Raw genomic sequence first — 14,319 nt, 5'->3', positions numbered from 1 at the left:
TAAAGCCTCTGCTGATATGAGAATGAAATATAATAAGTGCATCAAATGCAGGATGGCAGACGAGTGACTGAAACACACTGTTGAGGATTGGAAAGGCCATTTGTAAATGAAATTTATCGAGCTCTCTTTTTTTTTTCGCTTTTGCCCGTTCACAGTGCTTCTGTATGCCCGCCGGGAGAAGGAGGAGTACTTCCACCCTCTTCACCTGGTGCCACCTTCGCTGGCTGGTCTAGCGAAAGCGGTGAGTCTTTCTCCATATTACACTGGGCGTCAACGCAGCCAACACGGTGAACAATATGCACCGATTGTCAGCTAACGCATTCAACCTCTCTTTTGTCTTGTTGCATGCATGTTCCTTCCGTCCTATAGTTAACGCACATATTGTGTTGGTCTTTCATACTTGTTCTGTCACCTGCAGCATTCTCTCATTAGTTGACCAGCCCATGTGATAGGACACTAGCTGGTGATTCCTCCTAGTAAGCGAATAGTGTAAAGGTGGGCAAGGATGTGAATGAGCACTGATTAAACAGACGAGTGCTGTTCTTGCTCATCTTCATCCCTTTCACATCCTTGTGCACCATTCACTTACCGGTGCATGCATTCCATCTTGTCATCTGTGCTGCTTGTCACAAGAGCTAGATAGACTAGCCTGAGTTCGTACTGTCATACTGACGAGAGCCAAACTTTCACAATGTCTTCAGAACCTGTTGCTGTATTGCTTACGTGGCACTTTCTTTTTCTTTTTTTGCATTTCAGATTGAGAGCAAGTACAAAGTAGATGCGTCAAGTATAAAGAACATATTTAAGAGATGCAAGAAAGGGTAAGTTCTCGCCTTTGAACTGGTATACGATACCCTCTAAAATGCCTAGACACTGTTTGAAACCTTACGGTAATTCAGCCCGACGAAAGTGGCCAAGTGATGGCCGTGAAGGCGTGCAATGCAATGGCGCATATGACTGCAGATCTTCAGCAGAAGACTTGAGCAGTGCTAAAAGTTCCAGAGTAGAGTGAAAGTGAAGCCCTGAAGTAGTGAATAAACGAATTTGTTTTATGCTTGTGGTTAGCAAGCACTAAAGAGGTAAAAAATAAAGACATTAATTAAAATCTGGGGTTTTACATGCCAAAAATATGACTTGATTATGCATTATGTTGTAGTAGGGGACTCTGGGTTAATTTTGACCATTAACACACACTATATCTAAGTACATGAGTGTTTTTGCATTTCATTCCCATCGAAATGTCGTTGCGGTTAGGAATGAACCCATGAGCTCAAGCTTAGGTGTGCAATGCCATAGCCACTAAGCTACCTTAGCAGGCCTAAAGTGGTAAAGCACATAACTGTAGCATTTCCAAAGGGTCCTGAGAATGACACTTCTTTTTTTTTTTTTCGAATGAGTGTAACAAACATATCAATGAGGAAGTTGCAACTTATTGTTGGTGATGTTTTGTGCACACGAATAGAGCATGCAAATTTTACTTACTCCATTTACGTGCACATAGTGAAAGCAGCCGTCACCCTACAAAAAAAAAAGGAATGTTTTTTGACCCACTAATACCCTGTCACACTGGTCCCTGTTACACCCCTGTCATACCCCTGTCACACGGAAAAAATTCGGTCATGATACCATGATCATTCGGTCATGATACCATAACGAACATAAAAAAAAATTACGAGAAAAGTAGGACAAGGGATCTGCGAGTGTCTGAAAAGTCAATCTATTTATTTTAAAATAAGCACGGGGCATCAACTTCACTGAAATAATAGGCATATAAAACTTCTATTTAAGCATGGCTGGCCACAATAAGCCAAGACAAGGCTTAGCCAGCTTAGTACCTAATCATAGCCATAGAGTTGGTCATAACCGATAAATTGAACACAAGCAATATTTCTTTATTTACAGAATACCTACATTTTCTTTTTGTTATCACAGCGAGTGGATATGTAATCTAGCTCCAGAAGATAGTTGTAGCGATTGATTCCTGTCTGATTGTTGCATATTCGGTGTAGTAGCTTGAGTCTTGGCTTCTGCCTATGCACATGCAGCAGATGCCATCCTAGAGTGGCCTTCATGTCTCGAATGCTAGAGTATGGCGTGTAATTATTACAAACGTTTCTTCCTGGTTCTGTACTTTTCCCAGTCTATTAATGAGGTAATCTTGCTAGGGATACCATAATACACAGGCATAATCAAGTATTGCCCTGACATGTAAGAAGTATAAAGTTTCCTTAATTTGGCGCATTGCCTTTTTGAAATATGACTGACATGGCAGCACTCAACGACAATGCTCAGTTGCAGCAGGTGAAGCAGTTAGTTGCTGTGTACCTTGCTTTGCATGTGCACACAGGCGCCGGTTTGTTTACAGTATGGCCGACTAGTCAAGGAACGGCAGCCACTGAGGTGGAGAGCAAAAACATTTTGTGACAGGCTGCCATACAACTCTTCTCTCGTTAAAATGACAGATGCCTTAAAACATGCAATATAATTACCTTTTTACATGAACGCTTTTCAAATGACGAACGCTCAGTGTCATATTTTACGTTTTTTGGGGGTCGGAGAGTATACATATGCTTCGACTGCGAAGCCGAATGAGTTCCTTGAACTCCTTTGATTGCGGAAGTCCTTCAATTCTGGTGGCATTAATATCACCGTGTAGCAGGTGAATAATGTCATTCGACGCTAATGCCATTCAGTTCGAATGACATTAAAACATCCAATGTGACAGGGACATGACTGTGTTTGTGTCGCTATGGTCTTTTGCTGCCGAGCACGAGATCATGGGTTCGATTCTTAACCGCAGCTTCCACATACAAGTAAGGGCAAAATGTTAAACTCAGCGAGTCATCCTATCGAAAAAAACATGTTTTCCATGTTGTCTGAAAGATCAAGTTAAATCAAATAAGAAATACATTAAATATTTTCATGACTTTTGAACAGTCATATCAAACATGCGTCAATATGGTGTCAAATTAGCAAAGATCTGCATTTTCGCCACTGCTCATGACAAACATACACCTTTGGGAATGCCACAAGCTCATAAAAACTTAAGATGCCTACAGACACTACCTGCCTACAGACAGGCGCCGTGTAGTATTCGAGTTCTTTATTAACTAGTTACTCTGCCTCCCGCAGGGTGACTGTAAGAATGGATGACGACGTGGTCAAGCACTACTGCAACGAGGACACCTTCATCATCGAGCTGGAGCCTGTCGGGGAAGACTCCATCGACGTGACGCTGGTGGAACTGTGAGCACAGCAGTGCCTGCCCTGCCGCGACTGCCGCTGTACATAACCGAGCCACTCCACTGTGTTGTACCATATTTCGTTTGGGCCGAGCTGTCGACCACATGCCAAGAGCGAGGCGACGTGCATACGACCCCGGTTGTACGCTGGGTCGGAGTACTCGCTTTCCGAACGGGACCCTAGGGCACGTTCGCGGCAGCCCGACGCCCGTCTGCTGAGCCGCATTCTGTGGCGCACTGCTTTCTAAGGCGATTCCGCGTTGCTCTAAGCTCTCGACTGAACTTCCGGAGCTGAATTGTGTAACTCAAGTCGGCCCACTCTCGCTCCACGACAATTGTCTCCAATATTTTGGTAGAGGGCTGCCTATTCTCTCTACCCTGCATGCTTTTTCCACGGTTGTGAGGAATGAACCTTTCCTCTGTCGCGAGGAAAAACAACTGAACGATGGCTCAAGCCTGATTCCAGGTGTGGACACGAGGCGAACATTCATGTTTCTTTTTCATTTTGGAAACCTCTTATTTTTGGTTTTTATCATCATCAGGGTTGAGTTGTATACACCAAACTTATTTTTTATGTTCTGTGACCCACCTGTTGGCAAGCATGGCATTTTACAATGGAATTCAGCAAAACGTGCATGTTGCAAACGTTTAACATTAATTTATATACCAATTCTTAAATGAACAGAACTATTTTTTATCCTATGAGCCGATCTGTAAGGAAAAAAAGATGAAATATGTCATAAACCATGCATGCCTGTCCAGGAGTTGTAAATATTTTAGAGTGAACGCTCGTGCACTGCTGTGTGACAAGTGCTTCGTGTCCTTCTTGGTTCTCGCCGTGGCTTGCCGAAAATGGCACCGACTTTACTCGGCGCGCAAATGACTAAACTCGCTTCAAATGTGGGAAGATGCCCGGAAGGTGCAGGCAAGTACTTTTGAAGTACACAGGATGACAAAGCACGGTGCCAACCGTTTCAAAATGAAATTTTTAAGGGACACTAAAAAGAGGGCTCGTCGATAATTCTTGAGAGATTAATGAACGGGCGAATGTTACCATGAGCAGGAGCTTGGCATGACATAAAAGGACATGACCAAAGATTGGTGGCCAGGGCCGTTCTTACACTTGTGCGAATTCGGGCATCGTGCCCAAATGGACGGGCGTGATTCTACCCATCTGCCCAAGGCTAGTGAATTGTAATAATGACACATTAAGAAATGAACTAAGATGGAGGCACCTCCTTGCACATAGAGACAACGAATACGAGAAAAAGCTGCGAAATCTGTGACATCCCCACAGTGTCATAGACTCTGTGGTTCGTGCAAGAAATTCAAGACGAGAAACGTCTTTGGCGTCGTTTTCCCTAATAGGAAGTCCTTCCTGTGCAAAAGGAACGCCGCACGAATTTTGAAAGCATAGAATACTAGTTTAGCATCTGTTCAATGTCCCTTTAACAATGGCACTCACGAAATTCAGTCGGCAATTTCACGTAGTCTCCTGCATGCAGCCCTGGGGGTCCAGACACAATCATTCCAGCCAAATGCAATTATGTTTGCATGAAGCCTTTTTTTGTCTTCTGTACTTGCCCCATTAGTGAGCTCTGAGAGTGAATTCCATGACCTGCAAGCCAGAATACTCCTTAAGTTATTGCTTCTTGATCACATCTTTTATATTTTCCTTTGAGGGGCCTGCAGCGTTGCCTTTTGCTTTGAGCTCTCTCCAACTCTGCCCATATCTTGCTGCTTACGACGAAGCGCTGACTGACAGCCACAAACTTGTTGCCTGTGCTTGTCAAAACACATTTTCCCTCTGGGCTACATCACTCACTCAGTGGCGGCGAGGGTTGTCAAGGTTGCAGAGCTGAACTGCCACTGTTGTTCTTTTTTTTTTTTCATTCGTGCGAATGTGCCAAGATTTCATAATTGGGGATGCCTATGGGAATGTCGGGATGTGTAAATGGTGCCTAAAAACTGCGAGGATCAAGGAGGCAGGTACAAAGGCTTTTTAGCACCTCGGCCGCGATACACTTAAGAGCCCACACTAACCCTGCCAGCATGGGAAGGTAGGATGAATTCCGCTGCTCAATTTGGAGCACTTCCTATGATTTCTACTGGTAGATACGGAAAGAGTCCTTCCACTGACCGTCTTGGACCAATTTGCTTTGCAGTGCCTCCTCGCCACGGCACAGGTTCAGCAGGAACTTCTAGGACGTATCATGCCCTTAGTTCGCTGTATACAAAAACCTGCACTCTGATCCAGCACAAAGCATTGCCTTTTCCTGTGGCAGGTTTGGTCTTTTGGAATCTGACGATTGAGGTTCTTCTTCCAAAACTATGGGTGGAAATTTACCATAAAAGACCATTTCCACAGTTCATTGCGAAGGCTGCAAAGCCAACAAAATTTGCTTGCAGTCCTTCAGGGAGCTCCTTTCGGAATTATGCTGTCGTAAAGCAAATGACTCGAACATTTATTTATCCTGACTGTCGGCGCATCATCAGACTGTGTTCACTCCTTCTCCTCCCGACGAGGGACTGAACTTAAGTGATTAGGAAACATCAAAACAAAAGAAGCATCAGCATTTGCTACAGTTCATACACGTACCCAAACACAGCAGTTTTACGTACCGGCGCAAGAGCATGCCATTCACCTGCTTTATCGTTTCTGCTTGCTTCACGAAAAGTATACATTCCCAAGCTGCGCTTGCTTTTGACATTGTTTTTTATTTTATGCTTTCCTGCACCGGCGTGCCTTTTCCTTTTATCTACTTAGCAACAGCTTATTTTCGAGTGCAACCGATGTGTTTTCTGTTACATATTATATATGCTTGCTTTATGCCCTTTCATATCCTTTATGTTATAGTATGTATTCCCCCACCCCCACTGAGCCAAATCGCTATAGGATCGTTGAAGTCTAGTTCATGTTTACGAGTCTTGAAAGGTCTTGCGCATTTCGAGCGCCTTGTTTTTATAGGATGCTATCTATATTATATATATCCTACACATACACACACACACACACACACACACCCACCCACCCACGCATGCACACACAATATGAACGCACTGTTAAAAGCTTCTGCCACCGCATTGCAAACCTGCACGAATGCCTCCAGCAGGTGCTGCACCTCGCTATGCTGCTGCACTGCTCAGCTCGGCACTGGTTTGCGCGAATCGCTTCCATAATCTGCTTAGGTGGCTTAGAGAACTGCTACTGCATGGTGCCTGCCAAAAGGCAGAGAAAGTTGCTCGTCAAAGTTGACAGGGTCCAGCTTTTTAACTTTCTACTTTAGAGCAAATTTGGCATATTTCTATTTGAATGCACAATTTTGGGCTTTTATTTGGAGGCTGTTTCCTTCTCACAAAAACTGATTGGTTCCTTTACAGACTATATTTGTGCGAAAGCTCATAGCTTCTTATTTATTATTTTTGTTCTGTGGCATATAGCCTTTGTGATCAGTAGGCATTTCGTGTTATGAATTCTCTCTGCAAATTTTTACATTCGCAGAAAGTTGGTGTCCCTGTGAGCATTGCGCAGATTTGACAAGGGTAGAAGTTCGGACTTATATTGAGCTTCCAATTCATTGCACAAAACCACAGAGACAGACAGGAAAGACGTTTTGAGACTTTGTCTGTGGTTTTGCCCTACACAAGCAGATGAGCGTATAGACAGAATTGTCATAAAGGCTCCGACTGTGGAACTTTGTGAATGCAAACAAAAATGTGGCAACTATCATGGCCAAGTAGCTACTAATAAACTACAGCACAAGATTGCCTGAATTCTTGTCGTACATAAGACCCATTAAAACAAATGTGAACACGCACAAGCTCTCGCAGTGCCTTGATAGCAAGAAACCTTTCTTACCACTTCCTTTACTGATCCGAAATGAATGCATGGACTGGAGTGCTGTTAATGTGTATATATATTTTTAATGCGCATCAATGCCATTCTGTGCTCTGTTTCAGTTTTCATGTGAAAACACTAGATTTCACATAGATCCCAAGCTGTAAAGGCGAGCATGTGCCTTTTCTCAACTGCCATATTTCTCTAGAATGTTGGCAATTTTTGGTTAAAGCTTAACTCGCTAAAATTATTTGCCATACTTCTCACTTTTAACCAGAAATGCCCAGTCCTAGATCAATACCAAAAATTTCAATTTCAAGCTCTCACCTGAGCCGACATTTGAATATTGCATATGCATGTCACGTGCTGTGCTATGCTGTTGCTCCTACCAAATGCCAATTGCACTACACGCAATATTCGGCTCAGGCCAAAGACGCACAAGCAAACATTCCAGTTTAAGCTCGGCAATGCGAAAACACTCCCGATAGCTAAAATCAATGTGAGAGTTCTTTAAATGCTTTGGAGCTGTTTGAGAAATGCGATGTGTGTAAAAAAAAAAAAGAGAAAAGGAAAAAAGAATGCTTGCATCCTTTACCCAAAAGTCAAGCTCTCCTTGAAAGCCCGGTTCTGTTTGACTAGGAACAGCACAGACTATCTTTTCTGCAGCACAAATTGACTGGACATCACAAAAGTTCTGTGCATCACATGAATGTTGAACAGTATGTAGAGTGCCGCAGGCATTTTCTTGGCCACCTGCAACTGAGAGTTTGTTAAAGAACTTTTTTTCTTTAAGCCATTCTGCATTTCATGTGCTCGCATGATCATTCTACGGTGATAAGAACAGAAGGAAAAGAACCGTGATAATGTGTAGCCCCCTGGTTGCGAACACTGGGGGGTATTGCATAAAAGCTCAAGTTGACAGGCCTTTGCCAGTAGCAGCTCTGTAGCCCAGTTTGAAATGCGCTTCATAACAAGAATGCTCAGATCGGGTTGAAACATGCGTACCGCCTCAACCAGTGCCTCAAGGTAAACAGAGGAAACACAAATGTGCAATATTACATATCTCTCTGCAAAACAGGCCTAGTTACTTACATGGCTCCAATCAGCACAGCAGCAAGAGAAACGAGGCAGCTGTGTGGGGTTCCACGCATTTTTGGCAAGGATTATTAACAAGAGGTTTAATCAGGCCTTGGAGGAGCTATGATGTTTCGGGAGCCAGCATCTTTTCCCCCTGCGATCTTGCCCAAGGACTCAAAGGCAAGACGACAGTTATTGAACAGTGTTGGCAACATCTAGTATAGTAGCATATCTGCAGGCTCCTTCATTTTTTACCTGTGATACAAGTGTCAATTTTTATGGTGAGCAATGGGGCACCCAAATCACAACTGTTTCCCATGCAAGGAGACAAAGATGAGTATTACTCAAAGCCAAGGTCACTACATTAAACTTGCCTTGTCTTCATTACACATATTTTTTATATAAGTATCAATGTGTAGAGCCTGTTGCATTTTTATGTGGATCTTTTGTGTCTGTAACGTTCTTTTTTTTTTAATTTGTGGTGTTTGTGTGGTGTGGCATGCCTTGCCAGGAGATTTCTTACTTTTCCCCCGAGATCCAGCTGGCAAAAGATAAATGTTCATCGGCCCGACCCGTCGTCTGTAACCCGTGAATGCGCACTACGGTTGAACATGACGACGGGTGATGCATGGCAATGTGTATCGTTCAATCCTAAAGGAAGGCAAAAAGAGAAAAAAAAAATGGGGGGAAAGTGAAAAAAAAAAATGACCCTCGTCTATAAAGTGCCATATTTCTACCCAGACATTTTTGTTTCTCTTGTAGTACGTGCGCTTGATTACAGACTCGTAGGCCCTTCGTGACAAGATATGTGAAGTGTGAGCTGTTACCCGAGTGTCAAAGGATTGTGTTGTGTACCTTGACTGTTCACTGCATGTAACCTTTGTCACGTGGTGCAAGATGTGTTGTCATGCGCTGTTGGCTTTGTTGATGGCAATGACAAAATGACAAAAGCCTGGGCCTTCCAAGAAAAACTTTTCCAAAGTCTTGGCATGCTGCAAGTGTCGTGTTTTTTTATGCCTGGTGTATGCCACCATGTGACGTCCTTGCTCTTGAGGATCTCTTGCCCCCCCACCCTCCCCCACCCCGCATTGTATTCATTCGTCTGTGGGAACATACGAGTATATCTCTACTTACATTATCATGCAAACCAATAAAGCTTTCCACACCTTGTTGCTCTCAGCAAGTGTTTTATCGTGTCATGCTTGCGTCATACCACACTACAATCGCAGTTGGGTTGCGAGCATTGACGGGCACTATCTTGATCTTTTTGAGCATGAACACAGGAGAGCATGGCTTCCAGTACTACAATCGAAGACTGCGATCGCAGTGAATACTACAATCTGCAAGTACAAATACTGTGAATATGTACTATGATCGCAGTGTACACGTGCGATGAGAGTTGCTTCCCTTCACATGCATCATGTCATTGGAGCACTCGCATGTCGTCGGCTAGGCACTCTTGTTTTTCTTTCAGTGGGGATCGTACCTCATTCATAGGCCACACTGCGCAGTTGCAAGACTAAACGGCGTGTTCTGCAACGTGGTGCTCTGGCTTAAATACCATGGAGTATAATTTTTGCGGTCATTTTTGCCAGCAAATTTATTCATACTGCAATGTTATAGAGTACTAGTGGGGTGCGCGAACAAAGCTACAGACCATTTTCTTCACTTAGTTCATGTTCGTAAATGTTTTGGGCACAATTGTAAACTTAATAGCTGCTGGCTGGGATTAACCACTTTTTGCATCGGGATACTTTGTGAGACATTCTTCGGTCAGAACTACTTCTGCCATTCTATTCTACACAGGAGTAAACTGCAGACACCTAGAATCTAGAAGTTTCTAGATCTAGGAGGCACGAAGTTTGTCTCCTCTCAGATTTCCCAACTGTTTGCAAAAAAATGCTCATCACTAGTCTGCAGCGGTAGAACAAAATAACGTTCCACCACCAGCTCCTTTCATGCAACCCGATACATATTCTCCAGAGGCTCATTCTCGGCCATAAAACTTGGTATAGCAGACGACGAGCGCGATGACGTGACTTCATGTGTGCGAAGTAGTAATTCCTGTATGCTGCACCCACTCGGCAAGCATACAACTTTTTGGCGCCACCATTATTAGACTGCGCTAACAGTGCTGATTGCTACGGGTTCTTGTGTTCTCTCAAAAAGATGAAGGTAGTTCACTTGCAATTACATGAAATGGTCAACGAAGGCGACAGTCCAAATGTTGCAGAAACATTGTCACGCCATCGTCGACGAGGTGAGAAAGTGCAGTCACACAACCGAATGGTCTACTATAAAAGTGAGAATCTTGAGTGCTGCACACACAATGGCGAGCAGCCATGGCGATTTGTGGTGTGCGCCACACGCTATTGCACAGGTGCTAGCGTGTCAAACTACGTCGGTGACGTTTCAATCCAGAAGCTGTGCGTGTGGAACACTTCACCTGCAGGTGAACTTGCCTACAGTGGCAAAGCTTTATGCAAAAACGGCAAACTATTGCCTTTTTTAGAGCAACAAAGGTAGAGTTTCAAATGAATGGAGGTCAAAATTCTTGCACAAGTGTTGCTCCGTTGTAACTGGAATGGTTTGCTGCTTACAGCCACTTGAGTAAAGCTCTTTATCGCTTGGTAAGTTTGCCCACAGACAAAATGTCCTCTGCAATTAAGTGCACGAGATACTTAACCTTACAGTGCCACTCTAGAGGTAACTCTGCAAACCCCTGCTTTTGCAGAGTATACTCATATTGTACTTTGTCCACTCCTTGTCTCTCCCAAAGTTATTGGCATAAAAAAACACTACATACACTACATAGCCGTTGTGCCATCTGTGGAGACATAATCTAACCTTGCAAAATTTGCAAGTTATTGCCCACGGCAGGAGAGGCACAAGGTTTGGCACTCTGTTGTCTCGGCAGGGCAGCAATGGCAAGCCAGTGTGGCATGCGTGTCCACTTTGACCAGAATTTATTGACAGAAAACTCGGCAAGTTGGTGGGAATTCGTGGTATGTGAATGCGGGCGTGTGAAAAACAGACAAGAATGAGAAGGACAATGGAAATACAGACTATCGACCGAACTACAAAACTAACGGGGGAAAAATGCAACTATGGCAAGCTCGTTAACAAGTCTCGATCATACTGACTCAGGGCAATTTAACTTTGAACAGGAGGGCTCCAGAACCATCTTGACCAGCTAGTCTTTCTTAAGAGAGTACAGAGACGGCACTTTCAATGTCATCTTTCTTTTTTTCCATGGCCAACTGTCTAACTGTAATGACTACGACAGTAGTTTGCATGAATTTCAGTACCCAGGAGAAGAATGTGTCACGACATCACGATACACCGGCTCATTCCATTACTGTAATCAAATCACCAATGCTGCTACACGTATAACCAGAAGCAACTTGCACAGCCCCTCGACCCCTCTCTAGGTTTATAGCAACACCACCATACCTTGCCTTATTTTGCTGCACAACAGCAAAGCTTATTCTTTCACGACATTTATGGCACTAGGTCCAGCATTTGAAGACTTCAGTACCAAACTATTTAGAAAAGAAAGTTCAACCAAGCATCGACGCTAAAGACAAGATCAATAAATAGCGAATTTAAAAAAAAATCGGCTCCTGATGCACGTGTTCAAATCTAGAAACTTCATATAAAACAAGTTTTCCTGTTGAACGTTTAGCATCATTTTCTTTCTTTTGTCCATTTTTCGCTGAATTTTGTATAGCATTTCTATTGTATTTCACACAAATATATATCAGTCTTCTTTTGCATCGACTTTGGTTGACACATTTTCCTTTTTACCAAGAGGCCAGGTGTGTATCCCATAGATAGGGCAGTATCTGGTGCAATGTGGTTAACTTCTGACCATATATAGGTAGTAATTAAGCCCGTACCATTTTTGCCTACTCTGCAACCAATTCTTGCTTTTTGTCGAATTGAAGCCTACATTTTGATACCTTTCTTGACTCGCTACCTCGCTCTGGAGCTTTTTTTTTTTTCTGCAACCAGTTGCAAGATGCTCAGATACACTAAATCCACGTGAAGTCAGAAAAGATGTTTTAAATACCTAATTTTCCAAACCTTCATACTTGCCAAGTACGATCTTTGCATTGGTGAGAATCATGTGGCGGAGTTTCTACAACTTAGACAATATGTCTCGGTGCTCCTTTTATCTGTACCAAATTGCAACTCATGTGAAAAATGGGCCTGGTGCAATTATGGGGTTTTATGGGCCAAAACGACAATCTGATTATGAGGCGTGCCGTAGTGGGGGACTCTGGAAATTTGGGCCACTTAGGGTTCTTTAACATGCACCTAAATCTAATACGAGGCATTTTCTACTGCTCCCACCTAAATGCAGCCGGCGAGTCTGGGATTCGATACTGCGACATTGTGCTAGTAGCCCAATGCCATAGCCACTAAGCAACCATGGCGGGTTGGGCCTGGTGCAATGCCTTAGAACTGAAACTTGCGACTGAATATGTGGCAGCCGAAAGGCAATGACAGCCACACTGTTACACCAACAATCTCTCAAATTTTCAAAATGTCACACATACATGACAGTAGCAGCACCAAGACTTGGTGTTTGGAAACTAGCAACAGAGGGCCTCCCCGGATTAAAGAGCGGATGACACTGTTTTTCAAAATAAGCGCAATGAACTTTTTGTTTTATACACTGCCATACAGTGCAAGAAAGGAATTAAATTTAAAGCTTGCAGGCATGTCTGATGCAGCCACTGCAGGGAGCGACAAGTGTGCTCGCGCTCGTGAGCCACTGCTCAGACTCGTCAAGTCGTTCAGCTTATAACTTGTATCTTCACGAGTGCATTTTTAAAAGTTCAGCAACTGAAAACTGCAGTGGGTTATAAATTATAAAGCTCATTTTAGTAGAAGGCTCCGGCTTGATCAATTTCGACTACCCAGGTTTCTTTAATGGGAATGGCTTCTTCAGGCACACTACACGAGCGTTTGTGCATTCTGCCCCCACTGGAACGTGAATGATGACCGAGATTAAACAAGTAACCTCTTGCTTGGATGCACAGTGCCATAGCTACTGAGCTAAAATGGTGGCGAGTGAGAGTGCCTTTTGTTGGTTCTATAAGACGAAGGTAACAGGGCGACATCTTTGTGTAGAGAAGAAAACTTTATTTCAGGATTCAGCACATGGACCAAGGGTGCAATACAGAGTGAAAATTCCAGGATGAAGACATTGATGTGCTGTCGCATGTCAAGATGCCCGCTTAACGCCACGAGTATGAGCCTGCAACAGAAGCAACAAGATTTTAGCAACACATCAGTGAGACGAATATGACTAGAATGAACTTTTTGGAGATTAAAAAAAAAAATGGGGAAAGGGTATTGACGCACCGAGCAGGAGCATATGGAGGAAACACCACCTATCGAGAGTCCTCTGCTTGAATGTTGGGCGAGTTGGTCACTATACAGTCAAACCTCAATACTATAACAAAACGCACATAATCTTCATCAGCAGCAGTTTATGTCCATTGCAGGATGAATGCCTCTCCCAGCAACATCCAATCTTGCCACCTGACACCACATTATTCCTGCCAATTTCCTCATTTGATCTCCCCACTTACACTAAGAAAACTGTGCACACTTTAGGGCTTATCTCGCTCCAAAAAATATTCGCCTATCTCGCTTACTTTTCCTTTATTTAACTGCACACCTGACACTTGCAAGTCATAGCAACATGTGCATTATCAGCGTGAGAGAGCGTTCTTTAGGAAGGTAGCAAGTACAGAGTTTTCAAGAAAGGAAATGCAAGAAAGACAGATGAAGATTATTGTTTGTGGACAATATATGCCCCTAGGGGTGCAACATTTTTAAAGTGTAGGCAGTTCTCTGTTCTCAAATGCTTTCTCTGTCACCCATTACTTCAATAGGCAAATGTGGATATACGAAAGTAAATAAAATATTTTAAGCGAAGCTGTGTGTGGGTAGGATCTCGGGATTTTTTCGTGTCAGTCGACAGAAAACTGTCATCACCAATGGCTGATATCCACTAGGCAAGCAAGAAATGCAATGGCTCATAGCCTTGTAAGGCAGAGGCTACAAGCACTCAGCAAGGTAAAGTGAACAGTGCTTACATTCTTTGGAATCACGCATGCAACATACAGAACAGCACATCGAAAACTA

The 14,319-nt window shown here is 43.4% G+C and overlaps 2 protein-coding genes across 9 annotated transcripts in view; one reads left to right on the top strand and one right to left on the bottom strand.

The window, feature by feature from the left end:
- Positions 1 to 9,336, top strand: part of grh (grainy head) — a 154,801-nt gene extending 145,465 nt beyond the window's left edge. For all 5 annotated transcript variants that reach the window (XM_070540355.1, XM_070540356.1, XM_070540353.1 and 2 more), the window contains 3 exons: positions 156 to 241; positions 757 to 821; positions 3,133 to 9,336. In XM_070540355.1, the coding sequence (XP_070396456.1) occupies positions 156 to 241; positions 757 to 821; positions 3,133 to 3,250 (269 nt within the window). In that variant the 3' untranslated portion in view covers positions 3,251 to 9,336. The remainder of the gene's footprint in view (positions 1 to 155; positions 242 to 756; positions 822 to 3,132) is intronic.
- A 3,951-nt stretch (positions 9,337 to 13,287) lies between these two features.
- Positions 13,288 to 14,319, bottom strand: part of LOC139060987 (uncharacterized) — a 34,593-nt gene continuing 33,561 nt past the window's right edge. For all 4 annotated transcript variants that reach the window (XR_011515125.1, XR_011515124.1, XR_011515123.1 and 1 more), the window contains one exon: positions 13,288 to 13,423. Coding sequence is in view for 1 of the 4 variants with exons in the window: in XM_070540352.1 (XP_070396453.1) it covers positions 13,404 to 13,423 (20 nt within the window). In the remaining 3 variants the exon portion in view is untranslated. The remainder of the gene's footprint in view (positions 13,424 to 14,319) is intronic.

The sequence above is a fragment of the Dermacentor albipictus genome, chromosome 6, assembly GCF_038994185.2.
Source record: "Dermacentor albipictus isolate Rhodes 1998 colony chromosome 6, USDA_Dalb.pri_finalv2, whole genome shotgun sequence".
Lineage (NCBI taxonomy): Eukaryota > Metazoa > Arthropoda > Arachnida > Ixodida > Ixodidae > Dermacentor > Dermacentor albipictus.
The sequence above is the reverse complement of the archived record's forward strand: the minus strand, read 5'-3'. Positions and strand labels throughout refer to the sequence as shown.